Raw genomic sequence first — 26,704 nt, 5'->3', positions numbered from 1 at the left:
CACATGGGCTCGTGCCTGTGTTACTGCTACCCTCCCCGTTAATACCTGCCTGGCTATGATGAGTGGCATAAGCTTTAAGCTTGAGGTTCCAAAATGACTTCTTAAACAAATGATACCTCCTCAGTTTCTCTGTACCTGCCCACTGTGGGAAGCAATAGATGAGGTGACTCACACCTTTTGAGTTTTGTCTTCCTTACTGAGGAGCCCTGTTCTTTTAGCTTATTACCACAGTACTTGTACCCAATTCCCCTACAGTTAGACTGACAGCAAGCAGTTTCTCCTTCCTCTGGTGCAGATTTGAACTGCAGGTTTTATTTTTTTTGTTTTGGGTTTTTTGTTTGTTTAAAGATTTATTTATTTATGCTTACAGAACTGAGATACAGGCCAGAGATGTGGATAGTGAACATTGCAGGATCCTGAGTCAAGTTCCTATATGGACTTTTCTCAGTCTGTTTTTCTCAAGGAACCTCCTCTGCTGCCCTCTACCATAAATCTTTTATTTTGAATTTTTTTATACTGTAAAGATAGTCTTCCATGTCTTTGAGTTTGGTTTCTGGAATGCTGTCATTCTGTCCTCGTGACGCCACGTTACCATCAACTTTCAAGTGGCCTGGTATGGTATTTTTTGCCTGCCCACTTGGGATCTGGACTAGCAGTTTGCAGCTGAGTTGCTCTCTTTTTCAACTGGTGGTGCTATGGGTATTTTGATTTAATGTTATGGTTACTGCTGGCTGATGAAATGCTTAGGGTAGCTGATGCTGTCAGCGGGTTGGGGGGAGTATCCTGCTAGTGCCATGAATGTGCAGGGGATGCCTGGCTTATCTATGTTAACAAGGCTGTTAACCCTCCACGTTCAGGCTTCTGATTTGAGACTCTACAGTCTATCCACTGTTGGTATAGTTAATGTTGCCAACGTAGATCTTGAGGGGTTGGGATGGGAGAATGTAGTCTAGAGAGATTTTGCCATTACTCTTGTAGGGTGCTGGTCCATGTGGAACATCTTAGCTCCTCTACTTTAGGTTTTACTGAGGCAAAGGGCATGTGCCTCCACACCATATCCACCACTCCCTCCCCAGGCTTCTGGCTGGGCAGTGTCCCTTCCTTCTCCATTACCATCAGACTGCCGCCAGTGCACAGCTCTCTGCACCATATTCCATTTTGTTGATGTGGTTTCTTTTGCGTACTTTCTGATGTTTTCTGTGTTGGTTCAGGGTTGCTTGAGCATAACCATAGATTGTAGGATTCTGTCTCCCATGTACTTTTTTCTGACTACTTAGCTTTCTCTTAGGAACAAAATCATTTCCTTTCTTACCATCTTAGTGATGTCTCCTCAATATTTTTTTCTCAATATTAGTCACTTTTTAATTTGAGGTAAACCCAGGTATTTATTTTTGCTTTTATTTCCCTTGTCAAATCTCCAAAAACATATTTAATCATAGATGTCATAGAACTTATCAGCACTGTTGTCTTCTATATGTTAAATTGTTGCAGATGTTACATGTAAATCTTTAATCCATTTTAAATTTATTTTTGTACATGGAGTTGAGTATGATCCAACTTCATTCTTTTACATGTGGTTTTCCAGTGTTCCCAGCACCATTTGTTAGAGGCTCTCCTTTCCCTCGGTGTATATGGCCTTTACTATTTGATAATAAATTAAGTATTGCTGGGTACATGAATATATTTCTGGGATGTCAGTTCTGTTCCATTGATCCATGTGTGTAATTCTATGTCAGTATCGTATTGCGATAGTTACTGTTGCTTTATAGTGTAATATCAGGTACATGATGCTTCTACCTCTCTACTTTTTTCTCAGATTGCCTTCCCTACTTGAAACCTTTTATGGTTTCATATTTTAACTTATTCAATTTATTTGAATAATATAAGTAATATTTTGATGGCAAATGCATTACATTTATGTATTTTAGGTAAATAGTCATTTTGGTTATATTTGTTCTCCCAGCCATGACCATGCAAGGAATGTCTATTCCTTAAGCCATTCTCTACCTCCTTTACTATTTTGTGTAGTTTTCACGCTATAGGTCTTTCACAGCATTTCTTAAATCTGAGATATTTGATCACATTCTTGGCTAATTCTGAGATATCTTATTCTTAAAACAATTCTGAAATTTTTTTAATTTCTTCTCATTTTGTGTAAAAATATAAAGGATTTTGTACTGTTGATTTTGTAATCTACCACTTTGCTGTATTCATTATTTCAAATACATTTTTAGGTAGTCTTTAGGGATTTTTATATATAATACATTGCCTGGGAATATTGATCATTTCACCACTTCTCTTCCTATCTCGAGTCTTTCATTTCCTGTTGTCTGATTGCTCTAGCTAACTTATAATAGTAATATAATTATTATAATATTACGTTAGCATCCTTGTCATGTTTCTGGTCTTAAGGGAAAAACTTTCAGTTCGTTCACCATTATCAATATTGGACAGTGGTTTGTAATACAAGGCCCTTGTTATTGTGAGCTCTGTCCTTTTTGTTTAGATCTTGTTTAAAGTTTTTATCATAAATAGGTGGTAAACCTTATCGGTTGCTTTCTTTGTGTTTATCAATATGATCATGCTTTTTATCTTTACTTTTGTTAATAAAGTATATTACATTTTTTATTACATATATATGTCATCCTTCTTGCATCCTGGGATAAATTCTATTAGATCATGATATGTAATCTTTGTAATATATTGTTGAACTTGAAGTTTTTTTTTAAAGATTTATTATTTGTGCATACAGAACTGGGGTATAGGCCAGAGGTGCAGGGGCAGTGAGAGGATTCACCAGAGACAGAGTGGGGAGCAGAACAGGCAGATCCACGAAGTACATTGCCGAGGGGAGCAGTGGGTGGGTCATGAGAGGTCTGCCACACCATGTGGATCACCTCCTGGGTGGGGATTGAACTCATGCTTAAGTGACTTTAGCTTCTTAGTGCTATGCTTTAACCTGCTGCACCACCAGGCAGGGCCCTATTTGAAGATTTTTATATAAATGTTCATCAAGGATGTTGATTTGGAATTTTCTTGTGCTGTCTTCATTGGTTTCAGTATGAAGGCAATGTTGGTAATGTAAAATGTATTAAAGTGCTTCCACTTACTCGATTTTTAGAAATGATTTAAGCAAATGGGCATAAAGTCTCTTTTAAAGATTTGATAGAATTTGTTAAACTATCTGGCCCAGGACTTTTCCATTAGGGGAGATTTCTTATTGCTTCAATTTACATGCTTGTGACTGACTTGTCCCACTACTGTTTCTTCCTGGTTTAGTGTGGTAAATTATTCTGATCTAGAAATGTATCCATATCTTCAGTGTTTTTAAATGTATTGGTGTGTAAGTCCTCATAGGAATCCCATGATTCTTTATATGTCTGTGCCATTTGTGATAATTCTCCACTTTTATTTCCACTTCTTACTGTTTTCACTTCTTTTTTGTTTGTTTGCCCAAGTAGAGATTTCTCAACTTCTTTACAAGAGTGAGCACTTGGTTTTGTATAGTATTTATGATGTCTTACTTATTTCTACTCTTTCTTTTATTTCCTTCCTTTTTACTAATTTTTGATATTATCTGTTCTTCTCTTTCAAATTGCTCTAGGTATACTACTAAAATATTTGAGACTTTTGTTGCTGTGGGCCTGCATTTGAATTCTCTTCCCTCTTAAGATCACTTTTCTTGTATAGATTTTTCATCTATAGATTCAGATGTTTTGTATTATTTTCTTTAGTCTTGGAGTATTTTTTTAATTTAATTTCTTTATTCCAGATACTTTTAAGCATCATACTGTTTACTCTCCATGTGCTAATGGTTTTTCCTATTGTTTGCTGTGTGTTTTTTTAATAGTTGATTTCTATATTATGGATTTAGGGATAGAAAACTACTTGGTATGAGTACTATTTCAGTCTTTGTAGTTTTATTCATAGTTATCATGTCCCAACATAACCACCTCTTTTTGAAAATGTTTGTGCTTTTGAGAGAAAAATGTTTGTAGGTTTTTTTAGATGTGTTCTATAGATACGTTAAATCTGTTTAGTTTATCTCATTTAGGGCTAGTTTCCTTATTTACTCTGTCTTATTGATAAGGCATAGTTGGAGTACTAATATCCCTGAGCATTGACTGCTGTGTGTCTTTATTCCTTTTAGTAACTGTCTTATGTCTTTGTCCATTTCAGATATTGGTGTTTGTGTTACTGATGTGTAGATTTTCATTTTTTAGATATTATCTCCTTATATTGCATTTGCAGATGTTCTCTCTCATTCGGTAGGTTATCTTTTCATGCAGATGATTTGATATGCACATTTTTTTTTCTATATGTAGTCACTGATTGTGTTTTGCTGTTAAATCCAAGACATCACAACCAAATGAAACACCAGGAATCATTTTCTGTTTTATTCTGATGGTTTTACTTTTAGGTCTTATATTTATATCTGAGTAACTCTGAATTCATCTTGTATATGGAAAGAGCTGAGTACAGCTTCCTTCTTGGAATGCACACCTTTCCTATTGAATGGTATTAGCATACCTCGTCAAACCATTTTTACCGAAACAGGCAAGGGTGTGCAAAAGCTCTATACATTGTAGAAATGTATAATACGCTCTGTGTTTTCTTTAAAGAAAACATTTTTTTTAAAGATTTATTTATTTGTATATACAGAAGTGGGGTACAGGCCAGAGGCTCATGGGTGGTGAGAGGCTTCACCAGAGACAGAATGGGGAGCAGAACAGACAGATCTATGAAGTACACTGCTGAGGGGAGCAGCGGGCGGGTCAGGAGAGGTCTGCCACGCCATGTGGTCACCTCTGGAGCAGGTGGGAATCGAACTCATGTGGAAGTGGCTTTAGCTTCTCAGTGCAGTGCTTTAACCCGCTGCGCCACCATGGAGGGCCTAAAGAAAATGTTTTGACCTTAAATATTATGATTTATTTCTGGGCTCTGTCTACATATTTCATTATGCTAGCACTATACTGTCTTACTCTAGCTTTGAAAATAGAAACTGAGATTTCCAGCTTTATTCTTTTTCAAGATGCTTAGCTATTTTGATTCTTTAAGATTCCGTGTAAACATGATTCAAATTCTGTAACTACCACCATTGGAGTTTTGATAGATTGTACTGCATCAGTAGTTATTTTTGAGTAGATTTTACATTTGATACTATTAAGTGTTTCAGTCCACAAACAATTTCAGTTATGTCTGACCAGTGTTTTGAGGTTTTCATTATATAACTCTTTAACTTCCTTGGTTATGTTTATTACTATGGTGTCTCATTTTGATAGTATTATACATAGAATTGTTTTCTGAATTTTCTAAATGTGGATTATTGTTAGTACATAGAAACAATTGATTTATGTTAATCCTGCAACTTTCTCAAATTTGTTCTGACAGCTTTCTTGAGGATTCTACATTCTCTATATTTCTATCATCTTTGAATAGATATTATTCCACTCTTCTCTCCGATGTGGTTGCCTTTTATTTTTTTTCTAGTGTCCATTACTCGGACATCCAGTACTGTGGTGTATAAAAATGGCAAAAGTAGCATCTTTATATTGTTCGGATAGCTTTCAGTCTTTTATCATTGAGTGTAATGTTAACAGTTGTGTTTTGATTGTCAATTGAGATAGGTGATTTTTTTCCCATCACTTTGTTAATGTGAAATATTGCACTGATGTTCATATGGTAACTCACCCTTATCTCTCAAGTGCCAGTTGGGCTGTGTATGACCCTTTCATGTATTGTGGAATTCAATGTGATTTTTTTTTTTGAGATTTATTTATTTGTACATACAGAACTGGGGTACAGGCCAGAGACTCAGGGGCAGTGAGAGACTTCACCAGAGACAGAGTGGGGAGCAGAACAGGCAGATGGAGGAAGTACACTGCTGAGGGGAGCAGCGGGCGGGCCAGGAGAGGTCTGCCACGCCATGTGGTCTCCTCCGGGGCAGGCGGGAATCGAACTCATGCGGAAGTGGCTTTAGCTTCTCAGTGCAGTGCTTTAACCCGCTGCGCCACCAGGGAGGGCCTCAATGTGATTTTTTTTTTAAGGGTTTTCGCATTAATGTTTAAGGTTATTGTTTTTATAGTTACATTGTCTTTATCTGGCTTTGGTATCAAGCTAATGATGTTAATTTAAAAACAAAACTCATGGTGATTTGTGGTGTTGTCCAATTTTTTGTTTACATCATTAATTTCTGGACAATTTTTAATTTCTTCCCTGTAGTTCTCCCATCACCACTGCACCCGTGACCCATGATTCATCTCCAGTCCCTTGTATGCCTCACATCTACAGTCAGCTTGCAAATTTTTTTTCTGATCCTTTGTTCAGTTTCTTATCTAAGCGGAAATCACCTGATATTTATCTTCATTTCCTTCTAACTTATTTCACTTTACATAACTCCTTCCAGCTCCATCCACGTTGCTACAAATGGCATGTTTATCTGAGTATTCTGTGCATGTGTGTGTGTGTGTAGTGATTTCGGAAGAATTCTTAAATTTGGGGAGGACTGGTGTTAGTTCTTATTGTATTTATTATATAGAAACAATTGGCAGAATTCACCTCTAAACACCACCTGTTCTGGCCATTTCTTTGTTGAGAGATTTAGTATTATAATTGCAGTTCTTTCATTTAACCCGTATTTCTGTAAAATTAGTTGCTCTTAATTTGATATTATTTGAATCTTGTTTTTAAAGTAGGTAAATGGTTATGATGGTAAAATTTTTAGATATTTGTGGATATGTACATATTTATATATATTTCCAGTTTTATTCTATTGCTGATTTCTACTTTCATTCTATTGTGAATGGCAAAGGTACTTTATAAGTTTAGTAAGACTGTTTTATTAGTAAGACTGTTTTATCAGCCAACACAGGATCTTTTCTAGAGAATGTACCATAAACAATAGCAGAAAATAGGTGTTCTGGTATGGTAGAGTGGAATGTTGTTCTGTGTCTTTTCAATGCAGTTGGTTATAGGGTTTTTCAAGTTCTGATATTGCTTAGACAATTTCAATAATGGTAAAAATAAGTATAGACTTCAATAGCTATCTTTATCTTCCCCCAATTTTGTCAGTGTTTGCCTAATAAGGGAGACATCCTAAAAATGTCTTGTTCGTTGATTTCAAAATCACGCAATATCATGGACTACACTTACAAACTTAAATGGTATAGCTACTGGACTCACTGTTGCAGGTGTGTTTTACCATTGACTTAAATACTGTTAAACACTTGACTTGATTCAGAAGCCCTAATGTTTGGTGTATATTCACCACAGAATGTCCTTGTTTACCTTGTAACATTTTTTACTTATTTTGTCCCTTACTACTATCCCTGTCTCTTGGCTACTATTTGCAGGGAACATCTGTTTGCATCCTTCCATTTTTAATCTACATATATCTTCAAATACATGCATTTTACAACTTATTTTGTAATTGATTCTATATACTTCCACTCTTCACTTGAATTAGATAAAGAATTCCTGCTGCCACTTCGTTGATTAATTTTAGTATTTCCTTAAGCTTTTAGTATCATTTAGTTTCCCAAGACTCTGAGCCCTGCTTCTTTTCAGGGTCTCAGCTGTTAAATTTTATTTCTCTGACACCTAGGCTCCCATGGATCTGCAGAGCCTCTGTAGTGCCCACATGTCCACTTTCAACAGCCAAATTCCTTAATGCTCTGGGTCAGATGGACAGAAACCAGTCTCTCTGGACCTCCACACAGGCCAGAGTCCCAAACAAGTTTCACTCTTTCTTTTTACCTCACAGGAGGGGCCATGAATTGAAAGGCTTTGGTCCACTGCGCAGGAGGGTAAATGGAAAGGGTGAGCATAAATGCCATAAAGTTTCCTACTATTTTGAATATAAGTTATTTTGATCAGATGTTTGCCTGGTTGATGCTGTTGCTTGCGTTCTCATAGAGCTCCATTGGTCTGTATATTTACATTGCTTCCATGGTGTCCTTAGGGAACATGGGCCTAACGTATCATTAATTTATCATCTTGTGAATGTCCTGCTCAGTTGTCCTTTAAAAAAGAAATTTCTACCTATGTGTTGGTATATAGACTCAGATTTCCTTCTGAGATTCCTTTAACATTATCAAAGTCTTAAGGATCACTGCTATTTTTGTATTGTCTCCCCTGTCATGAACAGTAACTGAATTCTTTTCCTTAGTCTGCACCATTGCTATTCATGGATTTCTAGGAGTCTTAGCCTGCAAATGTTTAAGTGGCTGCCAAAGATAAGGAAAACAGATTCAGATTTTGAGGCACCCTTCCTTCCAGGATTTCTCACCTGGAAATATTTACCACTAAGAGTTATCAAAGTTGGGCCCGCCCTGGAGTTGACCCACATGGCAGACTTTTGTCTTCCCACTGCTCCCCTCAGCAGTGTACTTCAATCTGCCTGTTCTGCTCCTGAGTCTGTCTTTGGTGAATCCTCTTACCACTCCTGGCCTGTACCTCAGTTCTGTATGCATAAATAAATCAAGAGTTGTCAAACTTTTAGTGACACCAAACTACAAAAACTGATACTCTGTTTTGAAAGTTTTAGGATTTTGTCCATTAAAAGATTGTAGCATTCAAGCAAATTTTTTTCTTTTCTATAGGATATTACAAATGAAGAACATCAAAAAATTGAAGCATTGAAATTAGAAAACAAAAAGCTAGAAAAACAAAAAGGAGAATTAATGATAGGATTCAAGAAGCAATTAAAATTAATTGATGTTTTAAAAAGGCAGAAGGTGAGTCTAAACAAACCATATATTTCTATCTTAAAAGACTTATGTGTAAGTGAATTAGTGAATATTGCTTATCTATGTGTAAGTGAATTAGTGAATATTGCTTATCTCTAGAACTTTTAAGAAAACTAAAACATTACATTCCCTTTTTGACAATCAGATCATCTGATGATAGGAAGCTCTACCAGTTTCCTATTTTCAAGTAATTACAGCATCATTGAATTGTTCTCAACAGTAGGTTGGTTCAATACTATCACTAGACAAATAGTCTTATAGGTTGATCTATTAGTGTATTTACCATTTCAAATGTGGTTATGGAGTTAGAGTACACATTTTTACAATAGTGCATAGAAAAATCTTTAAAATTTTCACAATAATTTTTTTAACAGATGCATATCGAAGCTGCCAAGATGCTGTCTTTCACTGAGGAGGAATTTATGAAGGCACTTGAGTGGGGAGATGCATAAGTGATCTACTACATCATGAAATCCAAATAATTGTTCAGTCTTGACAGTTTCTAGAGAAAGGAAGTTTCTAAAATACTACAGTCCTTATGACAGTAGCCCTTTAACTGTACTTAAATAGTAAAATAAACTTTGAATTTACTTTTATTTCATAGTATATGGAAAAGATGTTATTTCCTTGGCTAAATCAGTGAAGAACACACATACACAACTGTAGCCCAAAGTGAACTGCTCTTTTGAGGAATGGGGATGCAGAAAGAAACTTTTGGACAGTAGGTGAGTGTGAAGAAGTTAGTCTCTTGGTGGTTTTGGCCTGTATTTTATATTTATGACATACTGTAGTAAGTCTGGGGGATGTGAAAACTCAGCTTTTTAGGTTACCTGTACAAAAACAATAGTATGAGCAAAAGGAATTCTATTTATTAGGAAACAATTTAATATTCCAATGGATATTTTAGGAAATCCTAATAGAGGGAATCTTAATATCACTGAACGGTGAAACAAAAGTTACACTGACATCTACTGGTGACTTGAGAAAGAATCCAGGTTTTACCAAACTTTCGTATCACTTCTCTTCACCATTTTCACTTCTCTGGTAAGCTTTCCGAAATTCTTCACCAAGCATGTCAATATCATCCTGTTTTTTGAATACTCCCTACAAGAAAAGTATTTGTGTATTACTATATAAGCACTTAATGAAATAGTCTGGCTTTCAAACAAATATAGATGGCAATTTATAAAGCTATCTCTAAGGTAATGGAATTCATTTTATTTTAAAAATTCACTAGTTTTCTTTGAAAACGGTGCCTTGTTTTGCTAAGTGTAGATGCTGGTAATTTCCTAATCACTCAGCTCTAGCAGAGCGACTGTAATAGGAAGCGGGGCTTTGTATTACTACAAGAACTACCACTTGGGTTGGCAGAGGGAAGAATTTAATGTATACTGCATGCAGTCTTGAAATAGCTCTGCAATATATGAGGAAGTGTAAGTCAGAAAGATTGAGCTTTGCTAGACTGATACATTGGATTGGCTCTTGCCTTACAGTTCGAGGGCTAATTAGTAAACATTCCATCTTGCAGGAATGCATCCAGGTTTAGTTTAGCCACTTAAGCCCTTGGTAACCTTTAGCTCTTACTTACTTTTCCTTTCTAGTTTAGGTAAAAGACTCCCTAAAGCAAAAGTAAATATTTACTCCTCTTGTAATCTAAAAGGATTTAAAATATCTAAAAGGTCACTTGAAGATAGCCTCTATAATTATTTCCTTACAAAAATATATTCTGGGAGATTCTTGGCGTTTTGGTATATATACTTTTGTCATTAACATAGTCCATGTTAATTCTGTCTACCTCTTAGACTAATAAGATACTGTAGACTGGCAGTGACTCAGATTTCTTTCTTTGTACTGGATTGAACACAAAATTACTGAACACAAAATTACTGAATTACTAATGGCATCATTTCTACATTAGGATAGAAATCTTATTTACATGAATCCAGATGCTTTAAGAGACCTATGAAACTCATGAGGTATTTTAAAAAAGTGAAAATTTGTTATTTCTTACTTTCTAAACCAAAGGTACCAAGTTATAACAATCTCCTCTGCTATTGGACAGCAGCAGATCTAAGATTTACTTCAAGTATGTAACTGTTGTTCATATTACAATCAAAATCTAGTTCAAACTTTGAAGGATATGCAAAGACAAACTCTTATTTTTAGAGATGTTCAGTAACAGGCCAAAATTCCACTTGGCTGCGTAACAAAAGTGTCACTTACTTTGGGGAGATATCCTAGTAGCTTTGTAGCATGTTCTTTGAGAAGCTTTACCCTTTCTTCTTCAATAATTGCATTAATACATCCTTGTCTTCTTTGCTGCAACTGCCATTCTTCTATTTCATGTTGCTTGAAATATAAATTAAAGTTTATGATCACAGTATTCATCTTTTAAGAAGTTTCAAATAAAATACTTCCAATGAATTAGGCAAAATTGAACTATTTACAGATACTAACTTCAAAAGATGTTAATGTATATATCTTTTATAGCCACTATTCCTTTGAATTTACAAGGACAAAAGTTATGACCGGGATTCTAGGTAGGTCAGTACATGCTTTGAAGAAAATGTATTTATTACCAAGGGAAAAGATACTCAAAGAAGTAACTTCCTGCTTAAGTCAACAAATGATTATTGAATGCTTACCAGATACCAGTACTGAAAAAAATTTACAGTTTAAGACCAAAAGTAAGTAAAACAGGAGATACATAAAAGCTAAAAATTTCATTTTTAAGCACAGGCTGCATATAGAAAGAAGTGAATATGGTTAGATAATTAGATAACCACAGTTATGTGCCATAAAATAAAAAAATTCACTAGCTTTAAAAAATTTCCAGGCTTAAGTGATTTTTTTATGGAATTACATCCAAATCATTCTATTGCATAGGGAAGAATGTTAAAGGCAGAAATACAGGTTCTGTTACTGCTAAACTTTGAAATAACAACATTATTTCTTCAGACAATCCTTATCAAAGTCATGTAAAGCAAAGGGTGTTTGTCTTTACTACAATGAGAGTCAAGCTTCTGTATTACCTCATAGCTCTTCAAAGTTCCAAAAGTATGCTGGTGCAAATAAAGCCATATCCAATGACAGTTAAATATGGAATGACTTCTCATGAGAATCTTATTTAATGTCATTAGATTTATTTGTTCTAACAGAATCAACAGTAATACTGATAGCTAATTGAGAAAATATAGTATCATTTACCTTGCTGTTGAATCAAAGGGTTAAGTTGCTTTTATTTCCCCTAAAATGAAGTATAGTTATATAGACTAACATGGAATCATTATACCTGAAATTTTTTTCTAGTACTTTCTCCCAGTCATGTGTGATCAAAACAGAATTACGTATGTTGACAGGAAAGCTCAGTTGTCACATATTTATGTGATTAGGTATGTATGACCTCTAATTTAAGCATAATACAGTATTTTTCTTAGATGTTTTCATACCTTTTTATTTACAATGAATTCTCAATAGTCTGGTGGGAGTTTTGATTGTTTAAAACTGTCTACAATTTGCAGACCTTTGAAATCTAAGCAGACTTATGAGATATTCCAAACTATCAGATTCTGTAGTAGAATGGATTAATGCATTTAATGATCATGAAAATCCATCTTTACCCTTGGCTCAAATTAAATGACCCAATCTCACTGACACTTAAAAGCTTAACAAAACTTCTATATTTTATTTATAATTGTCTTGCTAACTTTCAGGTGTTCTGTTTAAACCATGAGCTATATAATAAAGTCAACCACATTAGTTCTCTCTTAAGCAATGAATATTCAAAGCCTTAAAGATCAATTTCAAAAGTCTTTTAAAATCCTTGATTACTGTGTTCTGACACTGAATCACCTTTATTGCATAACCAATTAGTCAGGCAAAATTCTAGATGATTTATAATTTTATATGTCATAACTGGTTTATATTAATGCTAAGGATTTGGAATTTTGTGCTGCCATAATCTTAAGGGAGAGGACATGGTTTTTTTGTTGTTAGGCATGGTTACAATGGTGGCAGATGGACTGGAATCTCAGCAGCCAGCTAGAAGACCATTTCAGTAATATACAGGAATGGGACGAAATGTCAGCACTAAACCTATTTTTTCTTCATAGCTTAAGTTATTACTGAAGTGGAGTCAATGGGATCTGCATGCCTAAAATTATTAGGTAATAAAGGGGAAAATCTAGGAATAATTTTGAAAGTCTTAGGTTCTGAGTGAATATGCTATTAACCAAGATTCAGGCTACAGCAATTGAAAAACTTCTGTTCACTTTAACAAAAAAAAAAAAGCCAATCTCTCAGTCATCCTGATTGTTTCATCTTTCTGACCATTCTAATTGCTGTGGCTACTCTACCCTGTGTGGTCAAAATTTAAAAAGATGCCTCATCTGTCTTAGTCATTAAACACTTCCCTTTTCATTGTTCCTTTAATCTGTTCCAGGCCTCATCTTCATTACCTCACTTAACCTTTAACAAGAGTTGAGAAGGTAGGATAGATATAATGATAAACAGCATCTAGAGCTAATATGTCTTCCTACTGTAGAATCTAATCAATCTCTAATATAGAAATAAGCAATATTCTCTAGATGCATTGGTGATTGGCCCGATTCTCTAGACATACATCTATTATAAAAAGTCTTCATGTAAATGTCTAGCAGGTGAATAGATTGTGCTGATTGTTGTTCAATAATAGACAAAATTTTCTTACTTTGTCTGCAAGGAATTGGTTGCGACGCTCTTCAATAAGTTTTGCTACAGCCCTCCTGTGTTCCAGTTGCTTCATTCTTTGTTTCTGAGCATTCATTAGTTCTATTCGATCATCCTCAGCAAGTTTGGCTAGCATAGCTTTCCTGAAGATCTCCTCTTCCTCTTTTGCAGCCTGGAGTACTAGTTCCTTCAGTGCCATTTGGTCAATAAAGTCTTGCTTCAACTCTTTTTGTTTTCTCAATTTTTCTTCTGCTTCTTCCTAAACAGTAACACATAACAAAGTAATTCAGGAACTTTCTCTTTAGCAATTTTATAAAGAAAGAGTGGGATAGTTTGGTTAAGCTTAGTGTTACTATATGAAATAAGACTGAAGACTTTAAGACTTTCTTGGAATCTTAATTCGTATATATTTACCATCCTGTTTCTGCACTCAGAATTAACACCTACTACTTTGGAAAAAGCTGATTTTAAAATTATTTTGCTTGCATAAATTTATGAAAAGTAGTCTGTGAAATTTGTACCATCTACTTATCACTGGTTTTCAGAACATTAATCTTGCATAAGATCAGAAAATTTTCAGGGAAATTCAATTTTACTTGGAGTAAAGCACTTTTATGCAAAACTTATGAAAAATGAAAAACATAAAAATTCACAGTAAATACATAAGACCTAGATTCAACCAGTAACATTTCACCATTTTTACTTTTGATTAGGAACGATGTAAATTTCTAATTCTCTATTTCAGCAACTTTGCTCAACTCTGACACAAACTCCAAGTAGTCTGGTACCCTAAAAGCATTCAGAATATTTCCCTAACATCACATTATACGCTCAGCATTCTTCAAAGTAACAGACTAGAAGGGTTGTTAACTACAGATCATCAAGAGGACTAGGGAAAGTAGCTGCCATCCCACTGTTCAAATGTCATTGTGTCACCCCACCAAAGCCCTCCCCAAAGGCATAATCCTCCCACATGTGGCTGCCATCTCATTTTGCTTACTTCCATGTTCATACCTTTGACTGGGGCAGAAAGCTGTTGGAAATAAACCAAGTCATACAAAGAATTCTAGCTAAAACAAATGAAATTTAGTTTTTACTGTCTTTAGAATACAGAAATGTTTATAAAAAGAGATGGAGGTTTTAAGAGTGCAGTATAAACTAAAAAAATTCAATTAAGTTGAGTATTCAAGCTCTTCACTTATTCTCTCTAATCCCCTTTACAAAACACTTTTCTAGTAAGTAACTCATTTCTCTCTTTTTGGCCTTAAACCATTTAATTGTTCCATTATTTATCTATCATGTACATGCCTGATCTCTTCACCAAAAAGGAATTCCTAGAGGGCATATCTATGTCATTTTTCTTTGGGACGCTGGGCACGGTGTTTTTATAATACATAGTTTGTCCTTATAAAACGTGCACACAGACATTAAAAGACTTACTGGGTCCTCCCTGGTGACGCAGTGGGTTAAAGCCACTTCAGCATGAGTTTGACCCCTGCCCCAGAGGTGGCCCACATGGCGAGGCAGGCCTCTCCTGATCCGCTCACTGCTCCCTTCAGCAGTGTACTTAATCAGCCTGTTCTGCTCCCACCTCTGTCTCTGGTGAATTCACTCACCACCCCTCCACCTCTGGCCTGTACCCCAGTTCTGTATGCATAAATAAGTCTTTAAAAAAAAAACTAATTCTGTATCAATTTTGGAATCCTCAGAGCTTATCATAGTTTGCACAGAAATTTAACATGTATTGACCTGAATTGACATTTCCTGGCATCCATACCCCACACAAATATACACTTTTTAATCCAGTGGTAAAAAACACTGGAAGAATTTGGCAAGATAAAAACATCACTGCATTTTTACAGTAACATGCATTCATGTATTCTTTAGATACGTCTAAATCAGGACTAGGTAGTTAAGGAAAAAAATGGGAAATTATGCAGTTTATATAAGTTCTAAAATCCATATGGGATTCTAGTTCCCTTATTTAAATAATTTGAAATATTTTGCTATAAACACTTGCTATATTGAAATAATTTGCTATCAAACTACTCTGAGCAAGAAACTCCAAGGCACCTTAGTCTGAGTTTTCCTCTAGAGAAACTTAAATAACCTTAAGTTAGTATAAGAAAATGAAAAATTAATGCCCTTCCTGAATATGAACATTAAAAATTGTTAATGCGGCCCTCCCTGGTGGCACAGTGGGTTAAAGCAAAGCACTTGAGAATCTAAAGCCGCTTCCGCATGAGTTCGATTCCCGCCTGCCCCGGAGGTGACCACATGGCGTGGCAGACCTCTCCTGACCCGCCCGCTGCTCCCCTCAGCAGTGTACTTCGTCGATCTGCCTGTTCTGCTCCCCACTCTGTCTCTGGTGAATCCTCTCACCCCCCGCATCTCTGGCCTGTACCCCAGTTCTGTATGAATAAATAAATCTTTAAAAAAAATTGTTAATGCAATTTTAGAAAACACACTAACATATTAAAATAAGTATACCATGACCAAGTGAGGTATATTCTAGTGATTCAAAACTGGCTCCATTCTCAAGAAATTAAATCAAGATAATTCACCATGCTAGAGAAAAGCTACATGATCCTATCAATAGACATACAAAAAAAGTGTTACAAAATTTTAACGCCCTTTCATTTAAAAATAAAACTGGAGAAAGGAGTAGAACTTCCTTAATAACATCTACGAAATTAAAACAAAAAACATGCAATAAAGAAAGCTTATGTCTATTCTCATCATTAAAATGGGTTCGCCAGTGAAATGAGCAATAAACTAAAACTGGTCATATTTGTATATTCATGATTACAGAAAAAATATTAGTAAGTTTGACAAGGTCATGAGATAAATTTAAGTCAATTTCCTAGCAATTAGTTTTTGGACATTTAAGTTAAAACTAAAATTTCTTTTATAATTGTTCCAGAAAAGAAAAAACTTAGATGTAAATCTAGCAAAGTATATATAGGATCTGTATGCTGAAAGCTGTAAGACAATGAAAACTTTAAAGATGATCAAAATAGTCAATGTATTCATGAAATGGAAGACTCATGTCAATGCTTCCCAAATTGATGTTGAGGTTTTTAATGCAATTCCTAGCAAAGTTATTTGTAGGCAGAATCAATATACTGAAGTTTATATGGAAAGAAAACCCAGAATAGCTAAAACAATCTTGAAGACTTATATGTAGTCTCAGTTCCCAGTTATCAAAACTGTATGGGATTGGTAGAAAGTACATACATAAATACAAAAAAAACAAATCCCAGAAATCAAATCATACAGATATGCTCAATGTGTTTTAATGGAGGTGCAAATAATTTGAACTTGAGGTCAACTCTGTCGATACTGTTGTTACACTAAATCCTGTGATTTTTATGGCCATTTATGCAGTCGATTCATGTGGTAATATACAGCATAATTAGTTATAAATCTTCTAAAATCTTAAACTGAAATTTTGGATTTGCCTTTTTGTTTTTACTAGTTTAGCTTCATGTATCTGGAAGCTTAATATAGGTCCATAAACCCTTAGCGCCATTGTATGAATCTACCCTATTATCATCAACTTTGCTTCAATTTGTTTCTGGTTAGTGTTTGTATAGTACCAATATATCTTTCTGCTTTTAAACTACACGTGTCTTCATGTTTAAATTGTGCTTCTTTTAGACAGCATAGTTATTACATCATGTTTTTTTATGCAGTTTGAATGCTGCCTGAATCTAACTCTTAATCCACCCCAAGAATTTGTCTTGTCATTACAATGTTTTTATACCCTTACATATAGTAAAATAATGTCATTGTGTTTAAATGTCTTTCATCTCAAATTATTCTTCTTCCCCATGTTAGTAATAGCTCCCTAACTTCCAAAACTTACTTTTAGTTTATTCTTATGTATTTCAGCTTGCTCTTCCTGGTATAATTCTTGCCGCAATTGTTCCAAATCTTCACGTTGCTGCAGCATTTTTTCCAATTTCTGGGTCAGCTGTTAAAACAAAAAACACACATAGTAACCAAATTCTCTAATAAAAAGTTTGGGATTTCTGCAGTCCTAAATACGTGGTTGTTCAATTACTGTATTCTGCAGCTGTATCCTTTTTTCTTCACTTTCTTGAACTTTTGCCATCCGATCTTCTTCTCTTTGTTGCTGCATGTTGGCAAACTCGATGATCTTCCTATTTTCTTCTTCCATTTCCTCACGTTTTTTTTCTCTCCAGCGAGCCTGCTCTCTCTGAAACTCTTCTATATACTTTCGAGTTGCATTCATTTTTTCCAATTTTTGTTGTCTTTCCCTAAACAAACAGTAATGTTTCATGGTGACAAAATAATCAAAAAGTGTATCATTTCTTTCAGTTAGTAATGGGGAAAGGAGCTTTTTCCCATTTTCACTTTGTTCATTTGTACAATACTAAACTATGTGCCACTTAATATAATGAAGGGTATGAATTTTCCAGTTACAGTTGCGCCTCTTCTCTAATCTTTCTGTGAGGTTTTACACATTTCCTCTCAAAACTACCACCTCTCTACCTAACTTTCAGAATATTCTACACTTCAACTGTTTAACAAGAAAATTCATCAAAAAGCAAGTTCACTAACATATATGATATGGGCATATACAACAAACGTTTAGACATTCACTTAGTAAACATTAGTGGTCTGATAATTACCATGCTAACAAAGCTAAGAGTTTCATCTTATGTGATCATAACCACTACTGAGGGCTTACTATGTATTGGCAATGTTTAGGTGTTTTACTTCTTCCCAAGAAGCCTGAAATAAATTTCATATGCCTATTTAGGCATGTTTGAAAATTGGGGTAAACTTACAATTGATCTTCTTCATAGATTTTTCTGACAATTTCATCAATCATGAGTTTTTCTTTCAGCAACTGCTCATAAGCTTCCTGTTTTTTTCTTTCTTGTTCTTCAAGTTGTTTCTCTAAGTCAAGATAGTACTGTGCCTTCACTTTATTTCGTTTATCCTCTGCAGCATTCTCTTCCCTTATTACTCGCTCGTGTTCTTCCATCATGATTTTGGCTATTTCAGCGTCACGTTTCTGCAATTGAAACAAAATTCATCTTTCCATTTTCAATTAGGAGCATAGCATGTCAGAATATTTTTAAATATGTAACTGAATACTGTAAGACCTGTTACATAAAATAATTTCATCTGTCTGGTGAAAAGCAAAGAAAAGTCACTACCACTTGAAGGGTTTGAAGGATGAATCACATCCTACAAATCTTTTCTGTTAGCTCAGGAGCTCCCTAGGGTAATATGTGAAGATAATAACTCAACATTTGGAAAACAGTAAGTAAAATTGGAAATCTTTATTAAGTCATATTCATAACTATGTTAAATGCCAAAGCAGTAGTCATCTTTTTTTCATATTTAAAGCCTGATGGAAGCAATTTCTATAATTTTAGTTCCATTTTGTGGCAACTGCTAGAATGGTACTTTTTTGATACAAGTTTGATATTAAATAGTTCTGAGGGCCCTCCCTGGTGGCATAGCGGGTTAAAGCACTGCACTGAGAAGCTAAAGCCACTTCCGCATGGGTTTGATTCCTGCCTGCCCCGGAGGTGACAACAGGGAGTGGCAGACCTCTCCTGACCTGCCCGCTGCTCCCCTCAGCAGTGTACTTCGTCAATCTGCCTGTTCTGCTCCCCACTTTGTCTCTGGTGAAGCCTCTTGCCACCCCTGAGCCTCTGGCCTGTACCCCAGTTCTGTATGTACAAATAAATAAATCTTAAAAAAAAAAAAAATAGTTCTGAGAAGTTCTCTTTCCCCAGTCTAAATTTTCTTTCCTCCCTACCACTGGATTTCAAGTCTGTCTTTTCACAAAAGTCTTTTGTGATCACTTTTAACTTAAAAGGGTGACATATGTCACTCTACCTGTTTTTTACAATTTTTACATCACTTACTCAAAACATTCCGAGTTACAATATTGCTTCCTGAAGGTAAACACCTTGATTTGAGCATTTTGAAATAATATTTCAAAGTAAGTTTTAAATAAACTGTACTCAGGCAATTTAAAAAATTACCCTTTAACCATTATGATCACATCATTTAATTAAATGTTAGAGTGGTTATTAGTATGACATAAAAAAAGACTAAAATAAAAATGCCAAATTTCTGAAAACTGTTCCTGATCTTATTGATGCCTTTAATATATATACTATTAATATGACCTGACCAAAAGTTATCATTGCTTATTTTCCTAACATATTGTACTAGGTTCTCTAGAAAAAATATGAAATTACAAAAATATTTATGTACATATTCCCACATACTTATGGATGGATATTGTTCTCATTTCTTAGATAAGAAAATTAAGGTGTTTCCAAAACACCTATCACTATCCTAACACCTAGTTCCCCTAGGAGTATTTGACTTTAATTTTTTGTGGGTTACTTTTCATCAAAAATGGTTCTCTTAGGACTGAGATTAAAATATCTGCAACTTCCTCTAATAACCTCAGTTATCAGGATAACTAAAACTGCAAAGTACTGGTCAAACAGTACATTGTTTATGCTCTAATTTTGAAAAGATAGAACAGAACTGTAGCTGTAGTAATTACAGTCTCCTCCAGACTTTTTTATATTAACCCTTGCACTCTGGTCACTATTCTTACTTAATGTCTTTCTTTTACTGTACTTTTTCAGCATTTTGATAATACTCCTCTAATGATGGTATGCTATGTATGGGTATGTTCACTTATGTATGTATAAGTACATGTTGTTATACAGACCTGTTTAAAGGTTTTTTTAAAAAAAATCAAATTGTCTGTGATGTGTATTATTGTTCAACTTGATTCTATAACTTGTTTTTCTTTTTAATCCACAGTATATTCTGACCAACTTAAAAAGTCAGAGCATTTATTTCTACCTCTTCATTTTTAATAGCCAAAAATCATCTTTGAAGGGGATGTAGAAGAATGAATTTGGTCACCAAAATGTTTTAATATGAAAATGAGAGAAAAACATCAAAGACTAATAATCCAATCAGTACTTTCATCTATATCTAACCTCTTGATATGAGAGCGCAAGTAACAATATACACCCAGCTCTTAAGTGTTACTTCAGTAAATCCTGCTTTATTTTGTACAGCATAACACTGTTGGTGAGTGTGTCAGACACTTTTCCCTGAGTGATTCTTGTCCTGAAGTCGGCCATTTGTGTCAGAAGGTAGAAAAGGAGATAAAGTAAAAAAAAAACATGAGAATATTGTTTATAACACAGGAAAGTTTCCTACATAGCATTATAAAATATTACTTTTAGATAAAACATTAAAGGCAAAAAATCAATAATATAAAATACGCTGATCATGGTAGGAACTTGCACTGTACTGGTTTATCAAAAAGTGTAAAGAATGCTGATGTTACTCGAATATATAGAACTGGTGATGCTAAGGAGGAATTTAATTTCATCTTTGACAGGCTCTGACATTTAAGGAGACCCAGTATTAAGTAAGTCAAAATTTCCTATCCCTTAATTAATCAAAAAGTATAGTATTTGAGAAACCTAGCACTTAATTTTTATAGTAATCACAATATTCAAACTATTGCTCTACTTAATTTTTAAATGAAGCTAAAAACACAGAACATAACCACAAACATGATTACCATTTGTTCATATTTAATGGCATCCTTTTCAGCAATCTGAGCTGCCCGTTCTTTATTCATATAAGCTGCTTTTAATTTCTTCTCCAGTTCTCTGATTTCAAAACTGTTGAGAAAAAAATTTGAACATCACATTTTCCTTACTATTTTAAAAATATGTGAACTTTGAAAGAATTTCATCTAATTTAGAGACATTTTTGAGACATTTAAATATTTTGAAAAAAAAAATCCTTTCCTCCCTTAATCCAAACAAAAATCAGAATACATGTGAAATGAGACAGTTTTTCTAGACAAAACAACCTTTTTATATTAAGTACTATCACTAAAACATTTTCACTAGGGCTTTGGTTCCAGAAGATGCTCTATCAATACTGATTAAGATTTCTGTCCAGCTAATATCAAACAAAGAGAAAACTTATAGTGGAGTTTTATAGCTAAGCAAGTTACTTTGCAAGATTTAATTTGAGGAATATTTAAAGGATCCCTACAAATCAACAACAAAAGATGTACAAACCAATTCAAACATGGGCAAAGCCCTTACAGATTCCTCAAAAAGAAACAATGGATAATAAGCAAACACAAATACTTCACATCATTAGTCATTAGGAAAATGCAAACCAACATCACAATAAACATTTTCCATAAAAGTAAACAATTTTTGAAGTGTTGATGAAGCTGTGGACACACCGGAGCCCTTGGTCATTGGCAATGCAAGGTTTTTATGAGGGTCAGTCACACAGGTACCATTTGCCTAGCATCTACCTAATTTTCAGATTTCTAAAAAGGATGAATTTTTATTAAAGACATAGGATTATGTATTTTAATGTCCACAGCAAACCTTTACCTAAACTTAGACCTACCAATTTGCAAATGAAGACACTGATCAGAAAAATGGTTCATTTGTGTATGACAGTCAAAAATTTTACCTTGGCTTATTAAAAAACTAGCAGTTTTGCCACAATGGGATACCACCTCACCCCAGTGAGAATGGTACATCTTAAAACACCACCACCAAATGTTGGAGAGGATGTAGAGAAAAACGAACTCTTCTGCACTACTGGGAATGCAAACTAGTACAACCACTATGGAAAAACTGTTGGGAGGTTCCTCAAAGTGCTAAACATGGAACTTCCATATACCCAGCAATCCCACTCCTAGGTATCTACCCAAAAGGCACAAAACCACTGATTCAAAAAGATACCTGTACCCCCATGTTTACTGCTGCTTTATTTACCATAGGAAAGACATGGCATCAACCCAAATGCCAAAAGTAGATGACTGTATTAAAAAGATGTGGTACATATACACAATGGAATATTACTTAGCAACCAAAAAATAATAATAAACTTGTGCCTTTTGCAGCAAAATAGATGGAGCTGGAAGGAATTATGCTCAATGAAATAAGCCAGAAAGAAAAAGAAAACTACCAGATGCTTTCACTCATAGCAGGAGTATAAAGGACCAGGGGCAAAAAAAAAAAAATAATGAACAGCCATATACCAGAGACATTTAATGGGGATGGAGGGGAGAACGAGGTAAAAAGTGCACAGGACTATGGTGATGGCACACCAGTGATTTGGTGATGGTAAGCCCACGGGGATTACAACTGAAATGGAAAAAGGCACAAAATGATGTAAAAATAAACTTATAAATTAAAAATTTAGAAAAAAAAATTTTAAACTTCAAAACAAAAAACTTGTGGTTTTGACATGTTGGGAGGCAGCACACTATTTGAAAGCATACTCAACTGAATGACTTGCCTTAACTTTAAAGGAAATAAGGAAATCTTCACTAGGTATAAAATTATAGATGGACTTTTTTTAAATCTCAACTTTTGTTGCTGTTCAAATGCAGTCTTACTTATAAGTTAGGATGCAGCTGCCAGTGTATGTGTGTGTGTGTGTGTGTGTGTGTGTGTGTGTGTGTGTGTGTGTGTATATGAATGAAATCTTATCTATTCAAATACTGCTGCTGCATTATCCTCTTTCATTTCTACTACCAGGACTAAAGTTATACATCTGTCAGAATTTTTTACCTTAAGCGCTTACCTCTTTTATATTATCTTCCTTATTTTCCAGTCATTTTGTCTCTCATATGTTTTATTCTAAGTATTTTTTCCACTAGCCTACTCACATATTATGTCATCATTTGTTTATATCTACTAAAATCTAGTTAAATTCTGTACTGGTCAAGTAAAACATGATAAAGTGCATAAGTCATAGCATATACTTTACAACCTTACCATATGCCTACTGGCTATGAGCTCTGTTTTGCTTCTGAATTCAACAGCCCTACTAATGGAGTAAGTAGAAGCTTGCAGAGGAAATGCAGCTACCAATAACAGACTTTCTTACCATTCTGGTTTTCCAGCTGGATCTTAGCTTTATACTTTCTCCAGCCATTCTTTTCGCAGAGGCAGCATCTATCTGAATCACCTAATATACAATAACCAAAAGTGGAAAGCTCCTCTATTTCACTCTTATGTTAGTGAATTTTAACAAACATATGTTGAAATATTTATTTCATCTGCAGGTAACAAAGCCATGACTGGTAGCTAACATGATTGAACAATGCAAGTCCAAAAAACAGTTTGAGACTACAAAAATATGAAGTCAGCATAAGTCTAAATCTTTTTAAATAATAGTAATGATACCCTAAAGAATGTGATAAAAGTTGTAGACTCAGAAATATATATATATCTAGATAGATTTAGCAAACATAATTTAATGATGTTCAAACACGAGGCTTAGCCTTCAGTCTTATAATAGTCTAGGAGGCTTATTCCTCAAGTGTTATATTCAATTATAGAAGTAGAGGATGAGCATTTAGTTAGCCTTGAGTTATCAACAGAGGGATATAGCTGCCCCTAAAATGTAATTCAATCTTAGCTAACATTAAACATTCTAGAAAAATGTGGCTAATTGTAACACTTTAGGGATACTATGCAGTATCCTGATGTTTTATGAGTAAGTGTGGAGGCAGTATCTTTTTTTTTGAAATATCAATAACTACAGTACATCTACAAAAGAGAACCAATATGGTGAAGAAGCTTGAAAACTTGTTATATAAGTAACAAATGAAAGATTGAGTGATATTTAACAAAAAATATTGGGTTGCCAGAAAAATCATGACACCTTTTTCTTTCATTTTTCAAGCAAAAATGCATCTTTACTTTTCCAACAACCCAATAATTAGTAAATTCTTAAGTATGAAAGGATATCTTAAAGAACTAAGCTTATTAATTTTTTTTAATCAGAAGTAAGATAAATGCATGAAAGTTACAGGAAAATTTTGAAATAGGGGTTAAATTCTTTAAAATCAGGATTGTCTAGTTTAGACTTAGACAGTTTAGACTTCAGATATCTTTCATAGCTCACAGTTCAGTACCTTATTTTTAAAAATACTTTTCATTAAAAAAAAGTGTTGGCAGGTATGTAGCAAAAAGGATATTCTTGAACACTGTTGGTGGGAATGTAAATTGATGCAATGGAAAACAGCTTAAGGGTTTCTCAAAAACTGAAACAAAATTATCATAGGGTTCAGCAATTTAACTTCTGGGTACTTATTCAAAGAAAACAAGAGAAACAAATTCACATATCAAAAGGTATGTACACATCCATGCTCAGACAGAGAACCAAGTGTCAATAGATCAATAAACAAAGGGGTGGGAGTGTAAGTGCAATGGACTATGGTGGAAGGCTGTAGTGATCACACTTAAGAAATCCTATACTGTCAGAATATTAAGGCTAAGAAACAGTGGTATTTCATTGAAAAAGTTTTTAAGAAAAAAGTTTTTTTTTTTTTTAAGGTTAGCATTCTCACTGAATTATACAGAATATAAATTATTTTGGTATAAATTTTCTTTCTCACTGTAAACTGTAATAACACAAAGGCACAAAATAAACAGTAGAGGCCCAAAAATATATATAAAATCAGGGCTGAATGAAATATAAAGTTCCTATTAGTCATCAGAAGTGCTGAACCACAACTGCCCAGTGTCCAGAATTAAATACTGTAGGAAGTTCTCAGAGGATGTAAAAGTAAATTAGGTCATCACCAAAGACTTTATGTAAATTATTTTTATAAAAGGTCATTCTAAAGATTATATTTATAGGAAAGGGCAGAAGAAATTAATATTTATTTTTACCTTAAATAGTAACATGTTTCATATACAATTTTTTTTGTGTGAAATGACCATAGGACATAAAGCAGAATTATTTCTAGGCAAAATATTATCTATGTTCAATATGGAAAAATCTGTCAGGTGCTAAGTATTTCATACGTTTAAAGTGATGAATGGAATCTATAGAAACCACAATACCTGTTCTCTCTTACTTGTTGCCTCATCTTTGCATTCTTTAGACTTTCATGTTTTAGTTTTGCCAATTCTAGAGCCAATTTTTCTTCTTGTTCCAGCTGGCGTTTCTGCAGTCTTTTGTTTTCTTCTGCCTGAATTTAAAAAAAAAAAAAAATTCTTTTCCTCAAAGAATACATTTTTTCCATCATGGTTGTATTTGTGTTATAATAGAAAATGCCATCAGAGTAACAGTATCTGTTTGACTTTTTCTGAAATAAACACCAGGTATTATTTCAATAAGTACCTTTTCTGATCACTTAGGAAAAACAGTAGACATCACCAGTAATAAGAATAATATCATAATACCCCTCAGATGGTCACTACTCATCTTCAACAATTACACATATTTTGCCAAGCTCTTACTCTTCTACTCCACTCTCACTTTTTTTTTAAAGATTTAAAAAAAAAAAAAAAGATTTATTTATGCATACAGAACTGAGGTACAGGCTAAAGGTGCAGGGACAGTGAGAGGTTTCACCAGCAACAGAACAGGCAGATCGACAAAGTACACTGCTGAGGGGAGCAGTTGGGGCCAGGAGAAGTCTGCAGCGCCATGTGGTCACCTCCGGGGCAGGCGGGGATCAAACTCATGCTCAAGTGGCTTTAGCTTCTTAGTGCTGAGCTTTAATCCACTGTGCCACTAATATTTTAAAACAGGTCCAAAATATGTCATTATCATGTAAAGTCAAGTATTGATCTCTACCTAAAGACTATTCTTATGCAACAATCATACATCAGTATGAGTAAATCAATCATTCTTTAGTAATGGGTAATAAATACCTTGTCAAGTTTCCCCAGTTGTCTCACAGATGTTTTTATTTTTGGTTTGTTCAAATCAAAGTCCAAACAAAGTACACATAGTACATTATGTTATTTCCTTTATTCTCTAAAAACGACTCCCCCCCCCACCCCACCTTTGATTTGTTGCAGAAAACAGAACATAGGGCCCGTGTTTTCAATTTGACCTTTTGCTTCCCCAGGACAGTTTATTTTCCTTTTGTACATTTCAGGTAATATGGTAGAAAGATCTACAGCCTTAATTAACTTCTGTATTTAAAAATGAAAAGGTTTTTAATGTCATAATCAGAAAATTCAAGTTAAAACTACAGTAACATATCACTGCATCACCTAATAGGGCAGCTAAAAAAAAAAAATAGTGGCAATGGCCCTCCCTGGTGGCGCAGAGGGTTAAAGCACAGCACTGAGAATCTAAAGCCGCTTCCGCATGAGTTCGATTCCCGCCTGCCCTGGAGGTGACCACATGGCGTGGCAGACCTCTCCTGA

At 34.5% G+C, this 26,704-nt stretch overlaps 2 protein-coding genes across 5 annotated transcripts in view; one reads left to right on the top strand and one right to left on the bottom strand.

The window, feature by feature from the left end:
• TEX9 (testis expressed 9) overlaps positions 1 to 9,284 on the top strand; it is a 50,900-nt gene extending 41,616 nt beyond the window's left edge. The window contains exons 11-12 of the mRNA XM_004687764.2: positions 8,601 to 8,735; positions 9,122 to 9,284. Coding sequence (XP_004687821.1) covers positions 8,601 to 8,735; positions 9,122 to 9,199 — 213 coding nt within the window. The 3' untranslated portion in view covers positions 9,200 to 9,284. The remainder of the gene's footprint in view (positions 1 to 8,600; positions 8,736 to 9,121) is intronic.
• The window catches only part of MNS1 (meiosis-specific nuclear structural 1), a 71,037-nt gene that overhangs the window by 8,295 nt on the left and 36,038 nt on the right, over positions 1 to 26,704 (bottom strand). For 3 of the 4 annotated variants that reach the window (XM_012728813.1, XM_012728817.1, XM_012728816.1), the window contains 8 exons: positions 25,385 to 25,512; positions 21,067 to 21,169; positions 18,272 to 18,501; positions 17,521 to 17,737; positions 17,323 to 17,430; positions 13,456 to 13,713; positions 10,971 to 11,096; positions 9,455 to 9,851 (listed from right to left, as the gene is read on the bottom strand). In XM_012728813.1, coding sequence (XP_012584267.1) covers positions 9,762 to 9,851; positions 10,971 to 11,096; positions 13,456 to 13,713; positions 17,323 to 17,430; positions 17,521 to 17,737; positions 18,272 to 18,501; positions 21,067 to 21,169; positions 25,385 to 25,512 — 1,260 coding nt within the window. In that variant the 3' untranslated portion in view covers positions 9,455 to 9,761. Of the gene's footprint in view, positions 1 to 9,454; positions 9,852 to 10,970; positions 11,097 to 13,455; positions 13,714 to 17,322; positions 17,431 to 17,520; positions 17,738 to 18,271; positions 18,502 to 21,066; positions 21,170 to 25,384; positions 25,513 to 26,704 lie in introns of those variants that run through there. The other variant, XM_012728814.1, reaches the window with a different exon arrangement.

The sequence above is a fragment of the Condylura cristata genome, unplaced genomic scaffold, assembly GCF_000260355.1.
Source record: "Condylura cristata isolate star-nosed mole 26May11 unplaced genomic scaffold, ConCri1.0 scaffold00023, whole genome shotgun sequence".
NCBI lineage: Eukaryota > Metazoa > Chordata > Mammalia > Eulipotyphla > Talpidae > Condylura > Condylura cristata.
Note: the sequence above shows the minus strand (reverse complement) of the source record. Positions and strands in the feature narration are given on the sequence as shown.